We start from the raw sequence: 11,448 nt of genomic DNA on the forward strand, positions 1-11,448 counted from the left end.
GGTGGTCTTCTCCATTTAGGGGGTGTTGGACAACGTTTTGCCCACGTCTTCGTGGAGCCATCTCCGCCGAGGTGGCAGGACTCACTTCTTTCTCGTTCTTTCGGTGGGGGCTCTACCGTTAAAACTTGAGTTCTCCTTTGGGAAGGAGATGCGTCGTCAAGTAGTAGATTTTTGGGCCCTTCGTACGGATCCTCTTCTTCTTCCCTTATGGGAGAGAGGCATCTTTTGGAAGTCTCACAAGGAGGCTTCCTAGGTACTCTCTCTTATTGGTGGGGAGTTTGGAGAATCCCATAAGTACGTAGCTGCCATTGCACTTCACCTTGGAGGGATGGATTTCCCATGGCTTGTTGAAGCCTAGTAACAAGGTAATTAACAAGCATAGGGACATCATTCGTAGCATGTTCATTAGCAAAATCAAAGCTATCGACATTAAATTCACTCTCTTTACTATTGTCAGCCATTCTAACAAATTTTAGGTGTAAAATTTTTAAGTGTACTTTGGCACTTCAAGCCCTAGTTTCTACGTCTCTTAACCCTTTAGAAAAGCACTCAAGCTCCTGTATCCGTGGCTCAAATGTCATTAATTGCAAGAAATAGAAGAGAGGGTCTTTCACCACCAAAACAATACCGGCTCCTTTCAAGCTTTTAATAGCTCATTAGTGGTTAAGCCGTAGGCAAGCCCCATAGGACTCCACTATTAAGACCATAGCTCTCGACAGTGATGCCCCCTTATCTGCATGAAGCAGGCGCACTGCAAGGCTGAAAAATCCCTATTCTACTTACTCAATTGCAATTAATAATACCAACCATTTATATTCAGCTTGAGGACCTCTCTTCTTGAGTAAGAAAAGAGAATCCAATAGCTCTGATACCAATGTAACATTTAATGGTCTAGTAACTTGTGTATAGCGGAAAATAACTTAGACATAGTGAGCATTTCATTAAGAATAGATTCCTAATGAGCATAGCAAGAGTGCTTGGATGGAGAAAGCAACAAAGCATAACACCTAGTTAGATAGGCATGAACAATACTTCAAAACGAGAGAGAAATTAAGCTATTGACAACAGTTGAGGACCGGATTTACATGGAGCCGGTCCCCAAAGGCTTTGTATTATAGGTTTCCCCCATGAAGGGAGACATTTTACAATACAATACTTTGTGTTCCTTCAATAACTTGCTGGTGCAATGAAGATGGAAGCTTCAAGCACCAAGTTTACACTTGAAAACACAACATCAATTCCCTCACGGTTTCAAACCCAAGACCTCACACATCTTTGAAGATGGTGAGAGCTAGCGGACTATGAGAGTAGATCGAGAGGAAGAAGAAGTATTCTTACGAGAAAGAAGTATCTCTCCTCACATAATCACTCTTAATAGCTTAGCATAGCTTTGTAATTAGCATGGTAGAGGAGATGGGCATGCATTGAAGCTTGGCTCTTTGTTCGATTTGCATCACAAAGCCAAGAGTTGTTGGTGTAGGCCTCCCTTCTCAAAAGCTTGGAGAAGATGATGAGCTTTCCATTAAAGCTTGGAGAAGGAGAGAGAGTTCTTTGCTCCACACATAAGTTGTGTGAGTGTGTGTGTGATAATGCCTTGCAAAAATCAGCCCCCTCTTTCTCTTGGTCGACCCCTCTTGCTATTTCCTCTTGTTGGCCCCTCATTGGCTCATGCCAAGCTTAGCAAATAGGAAATTAGAAGCATAATTTCTAGCCTTGTGACATGTGTCCCTGTTTCCCCTTTTGTGAGAGCTTTAGGTATTTAAATAATTCAATCAAACTCTCATTGGACCTCTTAGTCTTCTGGCCAATAGGAATCAGGCAAGCCATTGGGCTGCTGAATGCTCATTGGACCCCTTGGTAGACTGTCCAATAGTCTTCTAGAGAGCTTAATTTCTGTTGGTTCTTTTATCAAGTGTTTTTAAATGAATTAAACTAAATTTACTCTAGCCTAATTCTCATTGGTCCACCTCTATGGCCACCCAATAGGATTTGAATGCACCTTGGGGGCAACTGGGCTAGGAACCTGACACGTGTCCACTATGCCCTTTGTGTAAAGGGAAGCCTTGAGTGTGTGTGTGCGTGTGTGTGTGTGTGTTTCTCTCTCATCCCCTACAGAAATGGCTCCCCCCCTTCTTGATAGGGATGTGGGAAGACTTTTGAGTCTTCCCACAAGCATCCAAGTTTCCTTAAGGCTTGACCATTGAGTATTTCATTTTATTTTGGAACCTAAGCTTTTTGGAAGTCTTACTGGGCTAAACCCTAAGGTCTTTGAAGCACCATTCATGCACATTGTTCTTTTGCAGATGGTCCCTCTTCCCTCTTTGGATCCCTACTGAGACCGGTCTACCAGCCTTAACAATATTCTAGATTTTTCTCCTCTGGTACTTTCCCATATTAAATGATTAGTTTAATAAGAGAAAATCACTTAGGAGAGTTAGATTAGTTATTAATATGACACAAACCTTACCTAAAGAAGTGGCTAATTCTCAAAGGGAAAACAGTGGGAATCTAAGAAATGGAGCTAGGAGAGGAAGGCTCCTGAACTGGAATCAAAGGCCGACTAATCTAGCCTATCGAGCTCAACCTATAGTTGTAGCTCACTTTATCAGACTCGAGGGTTGTCAAACTATGCTAGGCGTATTTTGAACACCCCATTTTTTGTACTATTGTACATAACATGAGAGTGCATACTTTCGTTTTGTGAATCATGCTGTGGCAGCTTTTGTTGGTGCCAATTTTGCATGCAGTTGTGCATAGATTCAAAATTTAGCCTCATCACAACTTTTTTTCTAGCAATTGCAAAAACTTTAAATCATCCCTTTTGGAGTTGTGGTTTTATAAGTATGGTCTATTCTCTGTAGCATACATGATATAGCAGCCCGTAGGAATTTTGATGTAGAGAAACTTGTAGAAGCCTACATTGTTTGAGAGGTATGTACAATTTGAATTTGTGGATTTTTGGTATGTTATGAGGGGGATGTACAATTTGAAGTTGTGGGGTTTTGGTATTGCATTGTAGAAGAGGAATCTCTTGCCTTCAAGGGCATTGGTTGGCATGTGCTTCTATGCCAAAGTAGGTGCTATTGTGCTTCCATGTCTTCCGTTGTGTGGATGTTTGCTAGTAAAGTTCCCAAGGGATCACATGCTTTTGTGTTGAGGTTTTTTGGAGGTTCTTTTGATGTCTTTTGTGGTGGTAAGCATTGTTGGAAGAAATTGTTAAAGAGCTTCTTGTTTCACCAACAATGTATACACCAAATATACCAAGCTTGTAGAGAAAGAGGTCTCCATTTTTTGTTCTTTTACCTCCCAAAACTACTTAGTTGAAGGAACTTTTGTGCATATGATGGCTTTGCAAGTAGGCATAGCATAGGTTGTGATATGCTAAACTAATATTTGTCTCCAAAGTAGCTAAGTTGTCAAGTTTGGAGCCGAAGATGCTACAGGCTGAGTTTGTAAGCAAGTTTTCCTTCACTGTTTGAGACCTGGCGTGTGTCTATAGATTGGATGCAAATTACTTTGATTAATCTATTACCTTACTGCACATGTAGCTAACCAAGAGAATTGAAGGCACATTCGTAGCTTTTGATGAAAAAAAGGGCCATCAATGGCATGTTATGTGTGTGTGATGCAAATGGGACACTTTTTTTAGCTTACTCGATAGCAACACCATTATTTGGATTTGAAGAACTTTTCCAAATGATAATTAACTTTTACATGCTTGGGGTGATCCGAAAGAGAATGGAATTAGCTTTCCACGTACAAACACACTAGTCAATCCTCAAATTATGTTATTCTAAAGAATCAATGGTAGTGGCCCATGGAATTACACCAAAGAGCTATTCAAATAATAAGCAAGGATTAGTACAAGGTTAGAGGTTGGAAAACTTGAATGCGAGTACAAGGATTAGTACAATATTACTCGCTTAAAGCTTGAATGAGAGTGCAAGATCCCATACACACAAGCTTTGCTCACACATTCCATAGACATTCTAGTATACAACCCTCATCACTATCTAACACGGGTCTGAGCAGTGGGATCAACGATGTTGGTCCTCGGTGGGACTCTCGAGGCAGATGGCGGTCCAAAAATAACATGCCCTTATTTGCAACGAAGCGTTTTTGAACCTGGAACGAGAGTGCAAGATCCCATACACACAAGCTTTGCTCACACATTCCATAGACATTCTAGTATACAACCCTCATCACTATCTAACACGGGTCTGAGCATGGGATCAACGATGTTGGTCCTCGGTGGGACTCTCGAGGCAGATGGCGGTCCAAAAATAACATGCCCATATTTGCAACGAAGCGTTTTTGAACCCGAACCTCCGCCTATTCTGAACCATAGATTCTCGTAAAGTTGTTCTCTGAAGTAGGTTAGGTTCGAGGAGTCTACAAGAATAACCTGCCCATGTGCAAGGAGGCGCCTGTGATGACGAACATTAGCGGATTTCGCTGAGAAACTCGTTTCTCTGATGTGATCTTCATTGTTACACACGCTGAGGCTGCCTGCTCTTCCTCCTCCTTCTCCCAAGAACAAACGAGTAAGCCTTGCGACTCTGGGTGATGACCTTCTGCTTTCTTGAGGCTCTTGCTGTGATTGTCCAAAGCTTTTTCTCTAATTTTTTGCTGACAGAGGAGCTGCTATGCCTCTTTGGCTATGGCAGGTGTGCATGGAAGTGGATGAAGCTTTGCGTCTAAGATTCCGTATAGTTCAGGGTTTTAAAGCAGTGTGATATCTAGTCTGTGGATGATAATGTGAAGTACTTGAGTTTGGGGGGGAGGTTTGTGAGTGCAGTGATGAGGTTGCAGTAATTCTCACACCTCTTGTATGAGAGGGGCATGAAAACTCATTCCCCTCATTGAACGTTGATGCAACTCACTGAGCGCTTTACTATCTCCTTTGTGTTCTTACTGTTCAAGCTTTCCAACTTCACCTACATCACCTTAGAATGCTAGGATATTTGTGTGAATGTATATATACAACATGTTGTGCTTGTAGATGCTTTGGGATAGTTCATGCCAGTTTTCATGAATAATGGAAAATTTTCCAAGTTTTGGGTGTATCCAAGGACCACTAAGTATTGCAATTAGTAGATGTGTTTAATTAAAAGCATATGTAGACTATTTAGTCTTGTCTTAATCTTTTCTTTTTGGCTTGGGTTTTTTGTTAACCACAAGAATATGCTTCTTGAGACCTCAAATTGAAACCCTAATGATGTGAAAGGTCCTAATTTGATCTTTCAAATGCGATATTCAAATCGATTTTGAATTCATCAATTTTGTCTCAATTGATTAGAGATTTATAAATCAACACACATCGACAAAATAATTACCATCGATATGTTTTAATGTATACAAATAATTCTCAGCTGCAGTGTTTTGAAAGCCATGTGCAATATAATGTTTTTGCATCTTCTTAAACCAAGTATGAAAGGATTGTGAACTCTTTCATCCCTTGTCATTTCGTGATAAAACCATGAGGTTGCATTTTTTTGATATGAAAGTCACTATTAACGACAACAATTCAAAACCCTCTTCAAAATAAGCTTCCAATGGTAGATGAAACGAGCGGTGGTTATGCAACAAGTGGAAGCAATTCATAGCAATGGTCTATTAACGAACATAGCCTTTCGGTACTACCATTTGATTTATGTTCCACTTCATGCCAATGGCCTTCTTCACCTTGCATAGAAACCATAGCATTGTTCCAAACAAGACACCGTTCGAAACAGAAACTTCACTTTTCAATTAAAAATTTCATAGCAAGATCGCAAAAATTACAAAATTCTACGAAGGCCCAACTCACTTGACAAAGTTGAGGAGGTCAAACCCCGGTTATGTAAATAAAGCACTCTTAAGATAGAAGTGGCACTGCATAGAGGAAATGGCCTGAAGACTACATTATTTCTTATCGCCAGGAACTTAATTGTAAGCATTAATATGTGTACAATAGTCCAATCAATCTTTAACAAAACTTGACATGGTATAAGTGCATTGGCAAAAGCACTACGAGAAAAGGGAAAAGGGAATACGACACTTTTATACTCTGCGCTAACCTAATCACACTTTTTTTTTGTTGCATCAATATCAGGGCTCAGTTTGAATAAGTCTTCCTTTTTACATATATGCCATTGCAAGAGCTTATCATAACAAGACATCGTTTTTTCTCTCATAACAGGCTTGGACAGCAAGTCAAAAGCCAAAAAACAAAAACAAGAGTAAAAACACTGTTCCCATCTCAGCCTACCTCAAGTTTTTCTGGTCTCATACTCTTTGTAGAAAAAGGGTGGGTTTTGACTGCATGGCAGAATTGAAAAAAGAATGGACGCTTTCTGATTTGTGCTTGAGAGCAAAGACGTCGTTTTCCTGAGTTGCCACAAATTGCTCTGGCCTTGCACCCACTTCGTTCCATACCCAGAAAAAAGAGAAGTGACACAAGCTTCCCGTGTGGTGAGAACAAACCTGAAAAATGGTGACCGTAAAGCAAGGGGGCCTCTCCTTCAAGTTTGATACATTACACTCTACTCCACACTCCAATGAATCCTAGATAAGCCCAAATTCACAGTGCAAGGTGTAGATTCATCGTAGAGTGCCCGGTCTATAACCAAGGTAGTAAGCAATACAACTGGATCTATCAACAAGCCTTGGAAATTGCAAAAGCCATGCAACTGCTCCCAACGTCACAATCCCATTGTGGATACCCACTCTGATCAACAAACAACAAACTGCCATCCACCCTGGCTGCGCAAAAGGACGAACGCAAAAACAATGCCTCACATGAAGTACATCGCCGACAAGTCGGGTCACGACCAGTGACTGCCAACCAAGTACCAACAAGCAATCCTGCATGTGCTATCATCCACATGAAAAAACATATCCTGCGGCTAATCCAGAGAGTCCAAATGCATGACCAAATCTCTCTCTCTTCTCCAGCTTACAGAGGATGGTTTTGTGACAAGACCCAGATACATGGACACCCACTTGTCTCATGGGATACGATGTGCTATTGGCCAGTTACGCACATCTTCTCACCAGCTACGGACTGAGACTGGGAGATCCAGCGGAGTACCAACAAAGGCCAAGACATGCCCCTTGTGTGACATGGAGCCTGAGACAGAGTTGCACTACACATGCCGCTGCCCCGTCTACTACGAGATACGAGGCCGCTTCCATTGCTTGTTTAGAGAGGGTTTTGAACCACTCTCCAGAGTCATGGGATACGAGGATCAGAGATGCATGGGTTTGTTCTTACTCGAGCTGCACAGACACAGAGATAGCATGATGAGTGGAGAGGCTAGCCAATCTCAGAGACACATCACAGACTTCAAGACACGCGACAGCTGCAGCAACCACTCCCACAACAAAGCTCCCTTTCGTCTCAAACCAGAGGGACACTGATCGACCGAGCGATTTGAGCTGGGGAAATCCAGGCGCCCACTATTGCGGAGGACTACCCAGCATCGACGGAGGCTGCATCAAAAGATTCGGAGCACTTTGGCCAAGCATGCACGACGCCGGATCAAACTACTGACCATGGAGGAGATTGATGAGATCCGTCAACGACCGATGCTAGATCTCCTGTGATTTAGCTATCTCAACAAGCCGCCCATTTTGCTTAGTTCACATCGACCAATCTAGGATCCCATAGTATATATTTTTGTTTTGTTTTGTTGTTATTTTGTTACTCTGACTTTGTATTAGATCCACCACATTGTAACTTTGTGGTCTCACAGGTCACTTTGGCCTTTTGAAGACATTAATATAACATTTCATTTCATTTTCTCTCTCTCCACACTTTCCTCTCCCAGCCGCAGCATCATTGCGACTCTCATCGCCACAATTTTGGAGCATCAAGTCACTCATCAACCATATACTTACCACATCACATGTAACTTTGGTCCCATAAGTCATATTTGACCTCCGAGAACAATAATAAAATCGATCTCTCTTTCTCTCTCTATCACACACACACACACACACACACACACACACACACACACCAGAGCATATATCAATTACAATGATCTGCAGACCCTAGTTTCTGTCATAAGTCTAGAGATGAGCAGAGTCAGCCATAATGAAGCCTACTGTTAAATAGAAAGTATCTAAACAATTTAAACGTCGACACCAGTAGAACATGCTTGTACGCGACATGATTCTAAAGAATCAGATAGCTTGACTCTGCTCGATAATCTTTGCATCAACCACTATAACTCAGACAGACAATTGTTAATTAGAAAAGAATTAACTTAATGCGTGAACATGGTTGCTAACTTTCTCATTACCGCATAGGTTATAGACTGGCAAAATTCTTTCTGTACAATTGGCCCATGAATGGGGGAGTGTCGCTTACCACCCTGGTCTTTATTGACAAGAGAATTCTCAATCTCACATTTGATGTAGAGCAATGATAAACCCAATCTCAGAGCTTTACAAGCCTCCTTGGTAAATCAAGATGAGAGTTAGGATTTCAAATGTCTTTGAAAAAGCTGGACCACAAGCTGTTCACAAAAGAGGGCTGTCCGAAGGCTGCAAATTACTGCGAAGCAAGAAGGCCCCAAAAATTTGCTGTAAATAAACGGTTCATATCGAATGTGCCACATTCTGATTGCTCAACAACCACACCATTTCAACAGAAAGAAAACCCACAGCCCACCAATGTCCAGCCCTCCCTTGTCAGTTGGAACAATCTGTACAATTGCCTTTTCATCATTTTGAATGTTTGAATTGTCTGTAGAGCCTACTATACATGGTCTCCCAATACTGTTTATCCTCAAACTGCATTAGCTCATTGGATGCATTTGACAAATTGCTCACACCTTGACACAAATTTGAAATAGAGTAGGCTGCTGGGACGATTTCGATGACGTTCTCAATGCCTTGACCAAATGCAAGAAGCCCTGCGCATGCCGCAACACTTGCTCCAAAACATAGCCACAATTTTCCTCCTCCATTCTTTCTGTGTCGATTTTGCATGGCATTGTAGAAAGCAGTGCGAATTGCAGAGTAACTAGCCTTCTCTGCAGTTGCAATGACACTATGAGCTGCAGTGCGAATGTTACCTGTATTTGCCACAGCTTTGAGAAGAGAAATCTTGGATCCAGCGACAGACTTTGTAGCCAAGAAGCCTTTTCCAGGAAACATGAATGACTTCATCAATGGATGAGCAGCCTTTGCCATTGTCGACACTGTACCTTTCTTTGCTTGCAACAAACCCAATTTGAAAATTGTGGGTACTTTGAATGATAGAATCTTCATTGCTGTAGAGGCAGGGGCCCATTGAGAGAAAGATGCGACGCCAAATGCAGCAGCAGCCCCTGCACCCATTACTATGAGAGGCTTATCCAGGATCCTGCTCTTGCTCCCTTCCGCTTCATTGATTGAATCCTCATCAGCTTCTGAGATCAAACACTCCATGGCCATCGCTGCTACATCATCAGGGACGGAAAATGTCCAATACTTACGAACACCTGCTACCATGCCTGCATCTAAGACAGCCACGACACATTGAGATTTCTGTAACTGCTGCTTAAGAGCCTGAGCTAGGAGAACATAGCACTTGTCTTCGTATGGTAATTCATCAAAAGAGAGGGGCGATGAAACTTTATCCAGCTTAAGTGGAGCGTATGCAGAGCTGTTGAGAGCGACTCGTAACCCCTCTGCAGCTAAGCGAAAGCACTGACATATGGAAAGGTGCGAATGATCAACAACTTCCCCCTTTTCAACATCAGTTAAGAGCTTCTGTGTCCCTTGTATAGCAAGACCCATCCCCGGCAGATGCCTATATGTATTGTAAAGCTCAGCAAGGAATGGATAAACAACCTGTGCATACTCAGGGCACTTATACTCTGTCTCTGGGAGGGAACTCTCTTCTTGCTCTTGTGTAGAAAATCGACTTAAGCTTGGGGATGCAGCTGCCAAGGCATTGCTCAATGAAGAATTGACTTCTGGTGCTATCAATGTGTAGGCAGACCAGTTTGACGATCTGGCACCTGAACAGCCAAAAAAAGAGCTGCCCAAGGAAGATGCTACGTGATGTGCTACTGCAAGTGGGTTCTCATTGTCATCAGATGTTTTCTCTGCCGTTGTACCATTTGCTGGCACTACTGGGCACTCAAGATAATAAAACTCTGATCTCAACTCTTTTGCTGCATGTTTTGCTGCCACTACATGACCCATAAATGTTGTTCCAAAAATAGCTTTGATAACATCAGCCTGTGCCATTTTCATGTACTTGGCATAACTGTTACCATCATGGAAGCTTTCCCTGATTACATGCAGGATGGACTTGGGATACAAATTTGCAGTGACGGGAAGGTGTTCCATGTGAATGACTTCCATGGCATCAGAACCAACTTGTGCAACAACAACATTGGGCTTCACTGCATTAATCAAGTCATCCGCATCAGAAGCTGACTGCTCTGACAACAGCATAGTGGAAAGGATATATAGCACAGACTTCGGCCGTTGTGGATCTTGAAGAGCCAATGTGAAGTACCTGGTGGACGGTTGTATTGGCAACGATTGTACAAGCCTCTTAGAAATGTATAGGTCATCATTGGAAAATGAGGGCCAGAAAAATGATAACAAGGAAACTATCCAGGAAGCCATGTAAGTCTCAACTCTGTGCTTTTGGGCATACCGTACCTCTAAAGACCAACCAGAAAAGGAGTGCACAGGCAATTCTCTGTATTTTCTTATTGCACCAGGGCTTTGCTCCTTCAACCATGGGCGTCGGGGTTCTTAGCCTGTCTGTGCTTGCATGCCGAGCTTGATGTGGCCACCGAGAGTTACATGAAGATAGATTTTTCCGTTAAAACAGGCCTCAAACACAGCAGAAGCACTTCTGTTGCAAGCTGATCGATGATGCGAAAATAACGTTGCAGAAACTATCCTGCAAAATATTAGGAACACCGTCAATAGCTTTGAAGGCTTAAACCCTACAAACACGAGCTCACATGGCCTTTGCGCGAAGCGAGTTAGGGTTAACGTTATGCAGAACAACGCAGGCCAGATCGAGCAAGGAGATAATCTGGAGTGGGACGCGGTGTGCGTGTGTGTGATGAGTGTGCTACTGCATAACCTTAAGGTAGATTGAGACTAAAATTAGAAGGGCTTTTCTATGATGCATGCAATTCAAGGGTCGCACACACCAGCCAATATTAATATTTGCCTTTATGAATAATAGTTGTGAGCTTAATCACATCTTCTCTCTTCTCTCTATATACTAAACAACGGGGAACGGTGATCCGCAAAAAAAATGGCTAGGAGCTCACCATTTGTCACATGTTCCTCTCTCTCTCCCCCTCTTTTGAAGGATGGATCATGCACTCGTGTTCAAGAATCAACCAAATATACTTGTGTTTGCTATGAGTGTTACATTGACATTCTAGGAACGAGTGCAACACCCGTCCTACGAACGGAGAAGGGCCTCAGGAAACATCT

At 42.4% G+C, this 11,448-nt stretch overlaps 2 protein-coding genes and 1 non-coding gene across 4 annotated transcripts; 2 read left to right on the forward strand and 1 right to left on the reverse strand.

The window, feature by feature from the left end:
- The first annotated feature begins 4,226 nt into the window (after positions 1-4,226).
- LOC147459842 (uncharacterized) lies at positions 4,227-5,066 on the forward strand. 2 transcript variants are annotated; one of them, XM_086509907.1, is made up of 3 exons: positions 4,227-4,354; positions 4,505-4,544; positions 4,668-5,066. In XM_086509907.1, the coding sequence occupies exons 1-3, from the start codon at positions 4,227-4,229 to the stop codon at positions 4,734-4,736; spliced, it is 237 nt and encodes a 78-aa protein (XP_086366033.1). In that variant the 3' UTR covers positions 4,737-5,066. The 2 variants fall into 2 exon arrangements, 1 of the variants encoding a protein (XP_086366033.1); XR_015187735.1 differs by having other exon boundaries at positions 4,249-4,544; positions 4,637-5,066.
- On the forward strand, positions 4,794-4,889 carry LOC147459843 (small nucleolar RNA snoR1). The gene has a single exon (XR_015188006.1). It is a non-coding gene; the product is annotated as a small nucleolar RNA snoR1 (small nucleolar RNA).
- A 3,147-nt stretch (positions 5,067-8,213) lies between the features above and the next one.
- LOC147459844 (uncharacterized) lies at positions 8,214-11,113 on the reverse strand. The gene has a single exon (XM_086511037.1). It carries the CDS (start codon positions 10,612-10,614, stop codon positions 8,713-8,715), a length of 1,902 nt encoding a protein of 633 aa, XP_086367163.1. The 5' UTR covers positions 10,615-11,113; the 3' UTR covers positions 8,214-8,712.
- Between the last annotated feature and the right edge of the window lie 335 nt (positions 11,114-11,448).

This window comes from Adiantum capillus-veneris, chromosome 4, assembly GCF_014529385.1.
Source record: "Adiantum capillus-veneris isolate H3 chromosome 4, ASM1452938v2, whole genome shotgun sequence".
Taxonomy (NCBI): Eukaryota; Viridiplantae; Streptophyta; class Polypodiopsida; order Polypodiales; family Pteridaceae; genus Adiantum; species Adiantum capillus-veneris.